We start from the raw sequence: 16,257 nt of genomic DNA, 5'->3' as shown, positions 1-16,257 counted from the left end.
TGAGAGTTTAAAACCCTGACTACAAAGAGACTCAACGAATACAGCAAAGAGCGGATGTTTTTATGAGTAAGTTCACGTTTAAGTTGTTATTCAGCACTGTCAACATGTTAAGCCATAAAATGCATGTTCTCCCTACTTCCACTCACGCTGCAACCATCACTGCAGCTGCAATGAAGGAGTATAGATGGCGAAGTGTTCCCGATAAGCTTGCGTTTGTTATTACTAGTGGCTTGTCTTTTCTAATGTGAAGGACTGTTTCACTTTCTCTGGTCATAGGGTTAACAACATGAATTTGTGCATGAGGCAGAAATAGGTTTTGACATCAGCTGGAAAACTGTCCCCTTTCCCCAGTGGAGGGAAGGTAGAGCGGAGGGACGGTGAGCAGAGGGACGGTGACCGGCAGCCTCACCGCTGCTCCTTCTCTCCCCTCAGACTGAACATCAGATGCAGGCCATCGGTCCAGTATAAAAAAAAAATGTCATTATTATGCTCACTCAGCTGTGCCTCACAAATAATACAACAAATGATATAATACCAGTGTGATCATACACCTAACATGTTTAAATATGATTTCAAGATGGTCAATGCAAGCATTGCCAATATGCAGTGATAATGTATTGGGCCTATAGCCTACTGCACATACCTCATTGCTACACAACTGTTTAATTGGTTTATGTTGTAGGCTTATGTTTTTTTAAGTTATGTTGTATTTTGATTCAGAAAGTGATCTTGACTCAGAGAGCATTGTTTATTGTTAGTACATTGTTTATTGTTCATTTTAAGAGTACATCTTAACATGACAGAAATATCCACATAATATAGTATACAAAATATAGTACATAAATAAACTGTACTGTTTGATATAATAGCATACTGTCAAGAAAATGGCAATCTATTCCTCAGACCTGTTTGTAAATTAACCATTTCAAAATATCTGGACAGAAACATCAGCATGTACATTCAATCAACTGAATATTTACGTTATTTATTGTACAATGATGAGGTCAATGAAACGTGATTAAGGGACATGAAAAGATGGAAGTTCAATGGGACAACATTGTGATAGGTGGGTAATTTAACCAGCAGGGGGAGACACAGTCCTGTCTTGCAAGTTAACCGAAATCTAGCCAGTGTAAGACAATATTTGTATTTTGTTTCACCTTTATTTATCTAGGAAAGTCAGTTAAGAACAAATTCTTATGTACAATGATGGCCTACCACAAGGCAAAAAGTCTCCTGTCGGGATGGGGGCTGGGATTAAAAATTAAATAAAAATATAGGACAAAACACACAATGCAAGAGAGACACCAGGAACACCACATAAAGAGAGACCTATGACGAAAACATAGCATGGCAGCACAATAGTCGGGATCCAAACTGAATTCAATACATTTAAGATATTGCCTAGACAAGCTCACAGAATTCCTCTATATACGGCATGACTCACTCATTAGATTTCGGTGGTGGTAAGACTGCTGTTGAAAGTGATAGACCTCTCCACATGGGCATCCCCACTGCTGCTCTCCATACTGTCTGGCAATGGTTGGGTCACCTCCTGAGAACATGTTACTCTGGCGAATGGTGCTTGTTTTAATAAAGTTAGGTCAAAGCCTAAAAGGCTAGGGACGGCTTTGACTGCATGTGCTGGTATGGATGTGGGTACTCAGACCCGCAAGCCACTGAGGGCCCTCATGAAGACTACAGATTTTTTGTGGCCCCCACCCCTATCCAAGTTGGCATCCCAGATTTAGGGATGGCTGCAAGATCACATAATGATAGTATTCTACATAACATACCCAAATACACTGTAGTATTCATAGTATTCTACATAACATACACTGTAGTAATAGCATAGTATAACATTACTGGAAGACAAAAAACACCAAATTTCTTAGGAGGTTTTAGGATGATTGTGCACATGGTCACATGCTTCTCTCATGTGGCCAAAACTCAATAGCATCTCAAGAAGAGCTAAATCAGGGATGCCAACTTGGATAGGGGTGGGGGCCACAAAAAATCTGTAGTCTTCATGAGGGCCCTCAGTGGCTTGCGGGTCTGAGTACCCACATCCATACCAGCACATGCAGTCAAAGCCGCCCCTAGCCTTTTGAGGGCCCTAAGTGAAAACTTGAAGAATTATCATTCACGGTGGACAGTGGGAAATGTGAACGGACTCGAGGTTGGATAACCACCAAAATGTGCGTAAAGTAGTGGTAAAGAATGTGATTCGAATCTTCAGCTCCAATGTATCATTAACACAGCAACAGTCATAGGCCATGTTCGAGAGGCTCAAACCCGCAATGCATCATGGGTAAAGTGTGACTGACCGATGAAAGGTGCTTTGTAGAGCAGTCGCCTGCAGTCGCCAATATTATCTAAACCCTGTCCATTTCTATAATTTATCTTCTTAAAATTGTATTTTAAACCTAATCCTAACCACACTGCTAACCTTATGTATAACACACATATTTTATACCTTTTTGTACCAAATTTAGACTTTGTGGCTGTGGAATTGGTCAGTGCCATCCTGAATTCTTGTGAAGTAGCTACACCATTGAAGTTGACATTTTAAATGGTTAAAGTAAGAGTTAGGTAAGGGTTATTGTTTAAGTCGGTTTTTAAGTCTCTGTAATTTACTACTTATATTTTTGACAACTTTTACTTTTATTCCACAACATTCCTAAAGAAAATAATGTACTTTCTACTCCATAAATGTTCACTGACATCCAAAAGTACTCGTTACATTTCATATGCCTAGCAGGACAGGAAAATGCTCAAATTCCAGCACTTGTCAAGAGAACATCCCTGGTCATCCATACTGCCTCTGATCTGGCGGACTCACTAAACACAAGTGCTTCGTTTGTAAATTATGTCTGGGTGTTGGAGTGTGCCACTGGCTTGCCATAAATTTAAATAACAAATAAATCGTGCCGTCTGGTTAGCCTAATATAAGAAATGTTGGATGATTCATACTTTTACTTTTGATACTGAAGTAACGTTATATTTCAGCAATGACATTTAAAACCAAATACTTTTGAACTTTTACTCAACTAGTATTTTACTGTGTGACTTTCATTTTTACGTGATTCATTTTCTATTAAGGTACAGTATCTTTACTTTTACTCGTATGAAGATTGGGTACTTTTTCCACCACTGTATCTTGTGGAAACCGGGAGAAAGAGACCCAGGGCATAAATGAATGGAACTCATGTTAGATGTACAACATAGCCAACAGGGGGAGACAAAGTGCGAGTTTACATGTAAACCTGAATCCATCCATCCTTTAATCAAAAATAATAATCGGTGGCATGTAGCTAGGTTTGACGCTTAAATTTAGCTAGCTATGTGGTCATGGATACGGTGCCCATTTTATGAGAAACAACAGTGAAGCACAGCAAACTAACGTTAGCTAGCCATACTGCGAGTTCGTTTAATTGTATCTATTGGTAAGTACTGTTAGAGAAATATTTGTTGTTGGGATGATAACAGTCATAAGTAGCGCTAGTTAGCCAACTATGAATCCCAGTTAGCTATAGTAGCTAGCAAATAGTTAGCTAGCATTGTTGGTTAACAGTAGCAAGTACTGTAGCTTACATTGCATTGCACACACCCAGTGGTAAGCGCGCATGACACGCACACATGCACGGAATACATGACAATGACAAAAACACTTGGATGGAAGTGTAGCTAGCTAATTTGTCCAAAGAAGTTAACTATAGTAGTAAACTAGCTAGCCAAGTTTGTTGTTTAAATTATGAAAATAATATACAAAGGTAGGAGTTTTTAAATTATATATCCATTACCATAAGAGTGCTGTGATGACCAGAACAAAGTGGACAGCAGAGCTGGACAAGTATCCGGATACAGCTGCTGCTGCTAAGCTCACAGAGAAGAGTGAGTTAGCTCCAGCCCTAACATCAGCTACCCATATACCACAACCACGGTACCCAGCCTCCATCTCTGACCAAACTCCCTTCCCTCCCGTAGGCCCCGCTGACAGCAGCAAGGGGGGCACAGGGATCATGTCCCCCAAAAGTCAAGGGAGGGCAGGCACAGCATCCCCCTACAATCTGGCTCCGGCTCCCTTCGGCCTCAACCAGAACCATGTGGTGTGTCTGCCTCTGGTCTCTGAGCACTTGAAGCTCCTGTGGGCGTGCTCAGACCAGACCCAGGAACTGGACGGCGTGACTTATCTCATAGAGGCCTTCAACGTGTTCCCATACCCGACCCTGGGGGAGACGGCATCGCTCGCCCAGAGCTGCTCTCTGCATCTGGACCAGGTATAGTCCCCAGTCCTCTTGCCCTTATACATGGTTGTCTACTTCTAGTTGACTTTGACATAGCATGGTCCTTGCTCAGCTTCTTTCCTTTAGTCATTAGGAGTCAGCAGCACATTTCTTGTGAAAACAACCAATCTTATCCTGTCCTTATCTTAGGTCAGAGTGTGGTTCATGGTCCAGCGGCTCCGCTATGGGATCAGCTGGGATGCAGAAGAGATCTGTATGGCACGGTGCAAGATGTGCGGACCAAACCAGGCGAAGGACAAAAAAGAGAAAGAGGAGAAGGTATTGCCTCCCCTCAGTAAGGAGGATGATGGGAGAAACAGGATCGAACATTCACCTGTCTCTACCTCCAATCAGCTTAGCAGCCTGTCCTTCGAGTCCTCCTCACCCATTCCTCGAAAAAGCCGTAAACACCACCTTGTTGTTGCACCCGATGACTCCAATCTGCAACACCCTTCTCCTCCACTCCCTCTGTGCTTAGTGGCACCCCCCACAACCACAGGGCAAACCCTCGAAGCCCCCGACAAACCCCAGAGGCACTGTCAGGATTTTCACTCAGAGCTGTGGCGGAGCTTCGGCCGTAACACAAATCCTCCGAAGGAGGAGCTCCAGCGTCTGCAGGCCCTCACCAGGCTCCACATGAGGTACATCCGCAAGTGGTTCTGCAACCGGCGTTTCTTGCTCCACCACCGCGTCAAGGCCGACCCAGATTCTGAAGAGAACGGCCAGTCACAGCCCAACGACCTCCTGTCGTCACAGACACAGCTTATTCAGCGTCTGACACAACCACCACCGCCAACTGACAGCAGGGTCAGACCATCACCGGCGAAGAAAAGGGTCTGTCAAGTAGATGATGTCGACTTCCTAAGCAGGAGCCGCAATGGTAACTCTGTCCATGGCAACCCCGCTAACACCACCCACCAGATTAGGTCAAACTTGAAGGTGAAGGAAAAAGAGAAAGAACCAGCGGACGTACAGAAGAAGAAGACGGGAGCAGCAGACAAAGAGAAAACGGCCAGAGCTGGAGCTAAGAGATGGACAAAGAACGTCAAGAAGGAACTGAAGGAGGAGCGGAAAGCGGTGGGGATCACCAAATTCATCGATGACGACGGAGAAGAACAAGTTCTCAAAATGGGCCCGTGGCCGAAGAACAAGACAATAGCCCAGCTGGAGCTCCTGAGACACTTCTTCCTCACCTGCCAGTGGCCCACCAAAGGGGACTACACGCAGCTGCAGCAGCAGACAGGCCTCTCGCGGAAGGCTCTCACCCAGTGGTTCGGAGACACCCGCTACTACGTCAAGAAGGGCATGGAACGCTGGATGAGTGGGGAAGAGCACCAGAAGGTCCTGGCGCAGATTAGGGGGAAGCAGAGGCAACGGCAGAGGGACTGGTTGATGACTGAGGAAACCGGTCCATCAGGATCCTCCTCCTAGCAGTCTTTTGATTACCGTGACTCATAGTGCTAATGGGGGAGGCTGGCAGGGAGGAGGATGGAGCTGGGACTTTGAGACCTATGAATGGCGTGAAGCTGGAGTGACCGCCGGGACAGACTTAATATATGCCATTTATCAGACGCTTTTATCCAAAGCGACTTACAGTCATGTGTGCATACATTCTACGTATGGGTGGTCCCGGGGATCGAACCCACTACCCTGGCGTTACAAGCGCCATGCTCTACCAACTGAGCTACAGGGACCACAGGGACTTGGGGTACTCAATAGTATAAGGGACTTGGGGTACTCAATAGTATAAAAAGGCTTCTTCTCCTTTGTGCTCTCTACTCTAGGAGCACTGATCCAGCATGGCCTAACAGGTGAAATGTTATTTGTTGAAACTTGAAATCTGAAACTCACCTGTCTGCAGTGATGGAAAAGGAAGCGGGGTATTGAGTCACACCCCTGCTGTAATGCTGGAGAGGCCTGGAGGTGCTGAAAAGGGCTACATATTAGGAATGGTCACGAATGAGGCAGCATTCTGTTTTTATGTTACAAGTTGTTGATTATGTTTATGATGTTCTAGTCTACTTTAGTTGAAGCACTATTGAAACTGGCACTTCCTGTTCAGTTATTCATTCAAATGGCAATTCATGTTTCAAGCTCCATCACAATTTTATGCTGGGAAGTTTCTATGACATTGCATTGATGTTCCTTGTTTGATATGTTCAGAGTGTAAAGAATTAGGGAAACTACCAGACCTGCGACAACCTATGTCCTTGAGTGCGTCCCAATAATCTCTCCTTCCTCCTGAAGTGTGCACTTGCGCATTCATTTCTCCCCATAAAGTTAAAATCATTGGATTGATGTAGACATGGGCTAGGGGGGAGTCCATTAAGGGAATTGAACAAGTGCAAACTTTGGGAGAAGAGAGATTATTGGGACATAGCATAAGGTGTGGTCTTATTGGTAGTAAGAAAGTAGATCATTTATTTTGATTTCAGAGCTAGTATGTGGAGTCGTATCTGGTTCTTTGTGTGGTGAACAGGTTTCTTCCCTTCTGTGAATAAAAATACCTTTTCTCCTTGTTCTGCAATTGGGTATCTTTTATATTTTGGATCATGAACCTCTACCTTGTTGACAGGTGCCCATCTGAATGTAACAACTGAAAGCATTTATTGAACACAAGATGAGACAGAGATTAGAACCTACAAAGAAAGTAACAAATGTATGCCTACTCTTTTTTTTATTTTTTATTCAATTCCTTACTTTCATGGGAAATTCCCAAGATTTATAGAAATAGATACATCCTATTTTACAACACACCCTTTTGAGTAATTGTCTTTCTACACATAGCTTCATCACAACCTTGCATCACGCGATCATATACATGGTACAGTATTTCAAATTCAACAGACAAATAGGAATGTTGCGCTGCAGCAATTGGTATTACTACAAGTGTGGTTGTTGTGTTCAGCTTTAATAAACATTGAATCTCTTCTCCATTGATCCTAGAGTAATACATTATAGGGCCATGTCCTAACTTGAGCTCGTGTTAAGATTGGACCTGTACATACTCAATTCTAGCCTTAATTACAGCCTCAACTGTCTCAGTTTCAGTACTCTGCAAACTCCGCCCTCTGGGGCTGCCAGAACTCTGCTCCCTCGATGAGCCGCTTGATCAGATTAGCTGAGGTGATCAACATGTGACCTGCTGCCTGGAGGAGAGTGGAGGCCACGCGGAGGGCCTCTCTGAGAGAGAAGGGGGAAAGAGAGAGTATTATAAATTACCATTGTTACAGACCCATTCCACCAGGGACAAGACTTCCTCCCATCCCGTTCCACTCTACTCTACTCTACTCTACTCACCTGAGGACTTTCTTGGGCCCCAGACATTTGAAGTCGGCGCTGACGGAGTACCGGCCTGAGAAGGTGCCCTTTACGTTCAGGGAGCCAAACACGTCCTTGGGGTTCTGCCGGTACAGGTCAAAGGTCACACAGGCTATATCCTTTCCTGTCCGCGGCTGGTTGGGGTCTTGGGCTTTAGAGAGCGTTGTACCCTGTAGGTTTAGCATAGGATATGGTGTGAGAGGGAGAGACGCTCCAGGGTGAAGTTTCCCCTAAGTACAGATCTAGGATCAGGTTAGTGGGAGAAATGCAAAGCTGACCCAAGATCAACACCCTACTCCAGAAGAGACGGTAGCATTGTTGGTTTTGAGCTCACAGCGCCCCTCTGTGTCTATATGTGTAGGCCATCTATCTGATGCTGTCATGTCAAAAAGAGTATAAGATTGTTGCCACCCGTAGCACTGAATGCAAGGGATGCCAGCTAGCGTTTGGCCTCCCTTGATAAAAAAAAAAAAATAGTCAATCAGCATTGAGCTAAACCGAGTGAACGCAACTGTGAATGGTCCTGGCACACACAAAAGAAATGTTTTGGGAAGCCAGTTTGGATTTGGCTTCACTCCAATCACATCGAGAGCAATACGTCACTGACAAAAACAACTTTAATTGTTGCATCTCATTGTGTTGTTGTCCACCAGAGGCTAACTATCTAAAATTGTCCCTTTCCTAAATTTGCCATGGATGAAGACAGGGATTTGGACTTGTGGTTTTACTTAATTCTCCATACTGGCCAATGATTATAATGGCGATTCTGATCCAACCATAAATTTATACAATGGGCCCCTGGCCTGAGAGGATGTAAGTTCAATATGTAGCTAGATGTAGAAGGCTAACGTTAAATAGCTAACAATGCCCATGAAAGGAAGTTAGGTTAGCCAGCAAGCATTTTAGCAAGGTAGCTTAGGAAAACAAAAAATACAAGCGTGTACTGTATGACATGGACCATTTCGTCAACATGAAAGAGGATGGCATTGGCCTTTCTCAACAAGTAGGGTGGGTCAACATGTTTTTTCTACTTGCACGAACACACACACAGATACACAGAAATCAGAACCATGGATAGCCACATAGTCCAATCAGCGTAAGCAAAATAAATTCAGTTGTCACTGTATTAGACTAAGCATGATTTGATGTAGAAATTGAAATGGTGCTAGAATGGTGGTAACTCTCCGCGGTTCTCAATCAATAGATATTTAGTAGTCTGAAAATGTTGGAAACATAAACTTACTTGACCATGCAAGGTCAAACAGTAGGTCACCTAACTGTTTGTTACATGTAATATGCTTTGTGGACTTCACCGGACAGAGGTTGCTCTCTGGTTTTGTGATGAAACAAAAAGGTGTGGTTTAATTTATTCTGCCACTGTGTATTCGTATTGTCTCGGCCTTAGGCCTATATATCACGGTCGCAAGGCATATGAACTAGCAGGTTATAGAACAAACAACGCAATTATCACAACACGTGGGTTGTTATATGGCTTTTTTTCTGGCTTGGCTTCCCCAGTGATTTTAGCCATGCACTGCTACTGCTTGTTTCACGCTGGGGCCACCCATAGGTCAAATGTATGCACGCATGACTGCCATGACTGCGTCGCTTTGGATAAAAGTGTCTGCTAAATGGCATATATTATACATTATTAACCAGGAAAAACTCTGGGCCTTTAAGATTTTCCTGATCGGGTCGTGTGGGAGAGAAAAACTCAGAACCCTACTTATCTTTAATCGTCTGACAAGGGTGTGCACACATGGACATATTGTGCTAACAAAACACATTCAAGTTGAGATACCTATACTACCAGTCAAAAGTTTTAGGACACCTACTCATTCAAGGGTTTTCCTTCATTTTTACGATGTTCTACTTTGTAAAGTAGGAGTGAAGACATCAAAACTATGAAATAACACATATGGAATCATGTAGTAACCAAAAAAGTTAAACAAATCCAAATATATTTTGTATTTGAGATTCTTCAAATAGCCACACTTTGCCTTGATGACTGCCAAAAGTGTGCAAAGCTTTCTCTCAACCAGCTCAAATAAGCAAAGGGGAACGACAGTCCATCATTACTTTAAGACATGAAGGTCAGTAAATAGGGAATATGTCAAGAACTTTTAAAGTTTCTTCAGGTGCAGTCACAAAAACAATCAAGCGCTATAATGAAACTAGATCTCATGACGACCGCCAAAGGAATGGAAGACCCAGAGTTACCTCTGCTGCAGAGGATAAATTCATTTGAGTTACCAGCCTCAGATACTGCAACCCAAATAGTTCAAGTAACAGATACATCTCAACATCAACTGTTCAGAGGAGACTGTGTGAATCAGGCATTCATGATCCAATTGCTGAATAGAAACCACTACTAAAGGACACCAATAATAAGAGACTTGCTTGGGCCAAGAAACACAAGCAATGGACATTAGACCGGTGGAATATGGTCCTTTAGTTTGGCGTCCAAATTTGAGATTTTTTGTTCCAACCGCAGTGTCTTTGTGAGACACTGTGTGGGTGAACGGATGATCTCCGCATGTGTATTTCCCACCGTGAAGCATGGAGGAGGAGGTGTGATGGTGTGTGGGTGCTTTGCTGGTGACACTGTCTGTGATTTATTTATAATTCAAGGCACACTTAACCAGCATGGCTGCCACAGCATTATGCAGCGATACGCCATCCCATTTGGTTTGGGCTTAGTGGGACTATCATTTGTTTTTCAACAGGACAATGACCCAAAACACACCTCTCGGCTGTGTAAGGACTATTTGACCAAGAAGGAGAGTGATGGAGTGCTGCATCGGATGACGTGACCTCCACAATCCCTCGACCTCAACCGAATTGAGATGGTTTGGGATGAGTCGGACCGCATAGTATAGGAAAAGCAGCCAACAAGTGCTCAGCATATGTGGGAATTCCTTCAAGACTGTTGAAAAAGCATTCCAGGTGAAGCTGGTTAAGAGAATGGCAAGAGTGTGCAAAGCTGTCATCAAGGAAAAGGGTGGATGTTTGAAGAATCTCAAATATAAAATATATTTTGATTTGTTTAACACGTTTTTTGGTTACTACATGATTCCATGTGTTATTTCATAGTTTTGATGTCTTCACTGTTATTCTACAATGTAGAAAATAGTACAAATAAAGAAAAACCCTTGAATGAGTAGTTGTTCTAAAACTTTTGACCGGTAGTGTAGATCAGGACATCCCTACCGGAGGAGTTTTCCATGTCTGTCCAGGTTCCAGGGCCATGAGGACTGTATTGTCTGGCAAAGACATCAGTAAGTCTTCAGAGTCCACCACTGTCCCATCCTCCTCACACACCAGCACCACAGCCAGACTGGACAAACACAGCATCTTAGCCTGGCACACCTGTGGTAGCAACAAAGGTAGATATAGTCAGAGGACATACAGTCACAGTGTATTTTGAAGGCACAATACATTCTTCTCTTGCAAGTGCTTCAGATCCCAGACCTGTCCTTATACAACTACAGTAGAGCTTTTCCTGTTCAGGTCACATGGTCACTCATGGCCTTATAACAACAGGAAACCCTTTTTTTCTTTATTTATTCCCTCATGTCCATCTCTCTCACCCTCTCTCTCAGCTCCTCCAGAGTTCCTGCTGTGATGCCCTTCCTTGTGCCCCTGTCATGGGAACACACCCTGAATGGTCTCTGATGGGCAGGGGCCGACCACACCCGCCTGGTCACAGACCTGTGGAGGAAGAGGAGTAAGAAGATGTTCACAAGACCAGACACAGCCAGCTTAATGTAGAATGTGCCTTGCCTGGTCCCTGATCTGTTTATGCGGTTTTATCAACACCTACGGTCATTGTCACGCAACCAGATCTCAGGGAAGGCTTGATATTTCACTGAGAGATAGTAAGAGTAATAGAATGGCCGAGCAGCTACACACAAGCCTAAGATCACAATGCCAAGCGTTGGCTGGAGTGGTGTAAAGCTCGACACCATTGTACTTTGGAGCAGTGGAAACGCATTCTCTTCCAGTGATTAACCACGTCGCCATCTGGCAGTCCGACGGACGAATCTGGGTTCGGAGGATGCTACCTGCCTCAATGCATAGTGCCAACTGTAAAGTTTGGTGGAGGAGGAATAATGGTCTTGGGCTGTTTTTCATGGTTCGGGTTAAGCCCCTTAGTTCTAATGAAGGGAAATCTTAACACTACAGCATACAATGGAATTCTAGAAGATTCTGTGCTTCCAATTTTGTGGCAACAGTTTGGGGGTGGCCCTTTCCTGTTTCAGCATGACAATGCCCCGGCACAAAGCAGGTCCATACAAAAATGGTTTGTCGAGATCGGTGTGGAAGTACACAAAGCCCTGATCTCAACCCCAATGAATACCTTTGGGATGAATTGGAACGCTGACTACGAGCCAGGCCTAATCGCCCAACATCAGGGCCCGACCTCACTAATGCTCGTAGCTGAATGGAATGAAGTCCCCGTAGCAATTTTCCAACATCTAGTGGAAAGCCTTCCCAGAAGAGTGGAGGCTCTTATAGCAGCAAAGGGGGACCAACTCCATATTAATGCCCATGATTTCGTAATGAGATGTTCGACAAGCAGGTGTCCAAATACTTTTGGTCATGTAGTGTAGCGCTCGAAAACTCTAGGAGGTATTCTGCCTTCTCCCTACAGGTTTAAGCGATTAGCTACGCCCGCGCCTGGCTCGTGTGAACTACAATCCAGTCGCTGTGTTTTAAAGTTTAGAAAAAGTCAATAATCATCGCTTGCGATACGGGTTTCGAAACATATGCCTCTCATCAGCGATAAAGAACCCTTCAAATAAATAAAATATGCAGTAACGGTAGCAGTTTTGCACAGATCCATACAGCTATGGGTGCTTCCATCCGAAAAAAATACACTTCTACTACACAGGCGCTGTAACATGGAGATATGGCTGTGAGCACTAAACCCTATAAAAAAGGTGTGCAGTAATTTAAACTTTTGTTTTTTGAAAAACATTTCTCGCTGACATGATAGATACTTCCGTATGTCTCCAAAACAGTACCACAAGTGACGTGTGATAATGTTTACAGCAAGCGTTGAGGCATTTGGCTAAACTCACCCGGTCAGAACACACTATCGTCAATAGGCGCTACAGCAGTTAGCGTCTATGAATGTGGTAGTAGAGACAATACAGTGTCTGTGAGACAAAGTGTGGAAATAAGTCCAACTCCAATTAGAAGCCCCAATTATATAAATGTTCCAGTGGTTTGTTGTCACTGTGCCTTTTTGCCAACTCCCTAGGCCAGGGTTCCCCAACTGGTTGCCCGAAAAAGAAAAAAAATCATATTTAATTATTTATTTTTCCGTTGTTGGCCATAAAAACTGTTAAAACACAAGGAAATCAGCTCCAAGTGATTTTTTGGGAAATCTGTTCCCAAGTATTGCATAATAGATACATACTGTATGTGATTGCATACAAATAACAATAATTAATTGGATTTATATAGCACTTTTCTATCAACTGAGGTACTCAAAGTATTTACATGATGAGGAGGAGGTGAGTTTCCCCCTACTCCTCATCAATGTGCAGCATCAACCTCAGTGATGCACAGAGACTATTTTTGTACCAGAACTCTCACCAAACACATCAGCTATCACGTGGAGAGGTGAGGAGTGATAGGATTAGGAATGAGGGGGATGATTAGGTGGCCATGATGGAATTTGGCCAAGTTGGGAAATTAGCCATTAAAACAGGGTGAACAAACCCTACTCTTACAAGAGTTATGGGAATTTGAATGACCACAGGCAATCAGGGCACACCCATTTTAACAACCTATCCGAAAGCCAGCATCCTACGCAGGACAATGTTCCCAAATGTAATCAAGGTTTGAAATGATTATGTTATAGTCAAATATATAACTTTAGGCTTCTTGGGTTCAATTTGCAGTCTACATTTTGTATTATGTCCCGGCCCCCCAACCACCTGCACCAGAACAAATTGGCCCACGGCTGAATCTGCACTGAACACAAATATAAACGCAACATGTAAACCGTTGGTCCCATGTTGCATGAGCTTAAATAAAATATTCCAGAGATGTTCCATATGCACAAAAAGCTTATTTCTCTCTAATAGTGCACAAATTTGTTTACATCCCTGTTAGTGAGCATTTCTCCTTTGCCAAGCCATCCACCTGACAGGTGTGGCATATCAAGATGCTGATTAAACAGCATGATCATTACACAGGTGCAAGGCCACTCTAAAATGTGTGCAGTTTTGTCACAACACAATGCTACAGATGTCTCAAATTAGAGGGAGCTTGCAATTGGCATGCTGACTGCAGGAATGTCCACCAAAGCTGTTGCCAGATAATTTAATGTTCAGTTCTCTACCATAAGCCACCTTCAATGTTGTTTTAGAGAATTTGACATTACTACCAACTGGTCTCACAACAGCAGACTACATATATGGAGACATGTGGGTGAACGGTTTGCTGTTGTCAACGTTGTGAACAGTGCCCCATGATAGAGGTGGGGTTGTGGCATGGGCAGGCATATTAGCTACAATTTGAATACACAGAAATAACGTGACGAGATCCTGAGGTGCATTGTAAGGCCCATTTTTTGTAAGGTATCTTTGACCAACAGATGAATCTGTATTTCCAGTCATGTGAAATCCATAGATTAGGGCCTGATACATTTTTCAATTGACTGATTTCCTCATATGAACTTCAACTCCGTAAAATCTTTGACATTTTTGCATGTTGTGTTTATATGTTTGTTCATGGAACGTAAATCGGAACGGTATCTCGAAACACTGCGGCACGCCATTTGCACACACTGTATATAGACTTTCTTTTTTCTATTGTGTTATTGACTACGCTTGTTTATTCGACGTGTAACTCTGTTTGTGTCGCACTGATTTGCTTTATCTTGGCCAGTTCGCAGTTGTAAATGATTACGTGTTCTCAACTAGTTTAACTGGTTAAATAAAAAATATTTTTGTTCATTATAGTTGATGACCCCTACCCTGGCCCTTCAACAACCCACACCTAAACAAGTAGCCAACGGTGAGTGATATAGTATACAATAGCGTGCTTACCAAATCAGAATCTCAAAATATAACTGATTGAACAAGTGAAAACCCAAAGAGATATTTTCTATCGTAAATACTCTGAGAATGAGCTGTTGCAACCCAAAATGTGGTAAATTAGGAGGAAGCAACTGTACTTACTTTATTAGTGATGCCGTCGTCTCCATATCCCACTTTTTATCTTCCTCTCTCTTTTTATGTTTTTCCTCCTGTTGTTGTGTCAGTGCTGTGGCCTCTCGATTTCTGCGTGTCTGACTCACCAATTTCTTTTGGATGGACTTTGCCGTGAGTGACCTATGACGATGAATCAGATACAGACGCATAGGGCAAAGTTGTCTCTCTGTGTGCGTGCGTGAGAGAGATGATAACATTGACCATATATCATTTACTGTGCCATGGCATTCAATTCCATATTTGTAAAACGTTTTACATTTAAGCAGTTTTCTACCCTTTCAGTGAAGTTACTATAATACTAATGAAGAGCATACGTCACTAGGCATGTGAAACGGTGGCTTTCTGAAGCCTTTTGGAGCTTCAACAAACTGCCGAGAAACGGTTCATTAACACAATGCAGATCAGGGACACCTGTTGATCAGCAATGAAAATCAGCGTTCATATACGTTTTTTTTCTCCATAATATCAATCAAATCTTAGTGCAGATATCAACTAGAGATCGGTGTTTGAAACCAACTTGGAATCGAAGAAATCAGTGGGATCTCTTTTTCGGTAGCACACGGTTTGAAAAACGTCTTGATCAAATCAAATTAGATTTTTCACATACACATGGTTAGCCGATGTTAATGCGAGTGTAGCGAAATGCTTGTGCTTCTCGTTCCGACAATGCAGTAATAACCAACGAGTAATCTAACCTAACAATTTCACAACAACTACCTTATACACACACACAAGTGTAAAGGGATGAAGAATATGTACATGAAAATATATGAATGATTGATGGTACAGAACGGCATAGGCAAGATGCAGTAGAAGGTATCGAGTAGAGTATAGACGTATGAGATGAGTAATGTAGGGTATGTAAACATTATATTAAGTGGCATTATTAAAGTGGCTGGAGTTGAGTCAGTGTGTTGGCATCAGCCACTCAATGTTAGTGGTGGCTGTTTAACAGTCTGATAGCCTTGAGATATAAGCTGTTTTTTAGTCTCTCTGTCCCTGCTTTGATGCACCTGTACTGACCTCGCCTTCTGGATGATAGTGGGGTGAACAGGCAGTGGCTCGGGTGGTTGTTGTCCTTGATGATCTTTATGGCCTTTCTGTGACATCGGGTGGTGTAGGTGTCCTGGAGGGCAGGTAGTTTGCCCCCGGTGATGCGTTGTGCAGACCTCACTACCCTCTGGAGAGCCTTACGGTTGTGGGCGGAGCAGTTGCCGTACCAGGCGGTGATACAGCCCGGCAGGATGCTCTCGATTGTGCATCTGTAAATGTGAGTGCTTTTGGTGACAAGCCGCATTTCTTCATTTCTTCAGCCTCCTGAGGTTGAAGAGGCGCTGCTGCGCCTTCTTCACCACGCTGTCTGTGTGGGTGGACCAATTCAGTTTGTCCGTGATGTGTAAGCCGAGGAACTTAAAAATGAC

General features: G+C 43.3%; 2 protein-coding genes across 4 annotated transcripts; one reads left to right on the top strand and one right to left on the bottom strand.

Annotated features, from left to right (window-relative positions):
- Positions 1-1,741: 1,741 nt before the first annotated feature.
- On the top strand, positions 1,742-6,804 carry LOC118392092 (zinc fingers and homeoboxes protein 1-like). Of its 3 annotated transcripts, XM_035783729.2 has the most exons (4): positions 1,743-3,446; positions 3,810-3,894; positions 3,988-4,280; positions 4,437-6,804. In XM_035783729.2, the coding sequence occupies exons 2-4, from the start codon at positions 3,819-3,821 to the stop codon at positions 5,715-5,717; spliced, it is 1,650 nt and encodes a 549-aa protein (XP_035639622.1). In that variant the 5' UTR covers positions 1,743-3,446; positions 3,810-3,818; the 3' UTR covers positions 5,718-6,804. The 3 variants fall into 3 exon arrangements, with proteins under 3 accessions (XP_035639621.1, XP_035639622.1, XP_035639623.1); XM_035783728.2 differs by having other exon boundaries at positions 1,742-3,446; positions 3,810-4,280; XM_035783730.2 differs by lacking the exon at positions 3,810-3,894.
- A 151-nt stretch (positions 6,805-6,955) lies between these two features.
- Positions 6,956-15,244, bottom strand: LOC118392093 (cell death activator CIDE-B-like). The gene is made up of 5 exons (XM_035783731.1): positions 14,804-15,244; positions 11,198-11,318; positions 10,818-10,976; positions 7,587-7,777; positions 6,956-7,469 (listed from the first exon to the last, which is right to left on the bottom strand). Exons 1-5 carry the CDS (start codon positions 15,031-15,033, stop codon positions 7,334-7,336), a joined length of 837 nt encoding a protein of 278 aa, XP_035639624.1. The 5' UTR covers positions 15,034-15,244; the 3' UTR covers positions 6,956-7,333.
- Between the last annotated feature and the right edge of the window lie 1,013 nt (positions 15,245-16,257).

This window comes from Oncorhynchus keta, chromosome 13 (genome assembly GCF_023373465.1).
Source record: "Oncorhynchus keta strain PuntledgeMale-10-30-2019 chromosome 13, Oket_V2, whole genome shotgun sequence".
Taxonomy (NCBI): Eukaryota; Metazoa; Chordata; class Actinopteri; order Salmoniformes; family Salmonidae; genus Oncorhynchus; species Oncorhynchus keta.
The sequence above is the reverse complement of the archived record's forward strand: the minus strand, read 5'-3'. Positions and strand labels throughout refer to the sequence as shown.

Bases quoted from the DNA above. Each gene is read 5' to 3' on its own strand.
- LOC118392092 (XM_035783728.2), top strand. From the start codon at position 3,819: ATGACCAGAACAAAGTGGACAGCAGAGCTGGACAAGTATCCGGATACA. The intron at 4,281-4,436 runs GTATAGTCCCCA...TCCTTATCTTAG, and splicing joins GCTCTCTGCATCTGGACCAG to GTCAGAGTGTGGTTCATGGT.
- LOC118392093 (XM_035783731.1), bottom strand. From the start codon at position 15,033: ATGTTATCATCTCTCTCACGCACGCACACAGAGAGACAACTTTGCCCT. The intron at 11,319-14,803 runs GTAAGTACAGTT...CTTCCTCCACAG, and splicing joins ACGACGGCATCACTAATAAA to GTCTGTGACCAGGCGGGTGT. The intron at 7,778-10,817 runs GTAGGGATGTCC...CTAAACCTACAG, and splicing joins AGACATGGAAAACTCCTCCG to GGTACAACGCTCTCTAAAGC.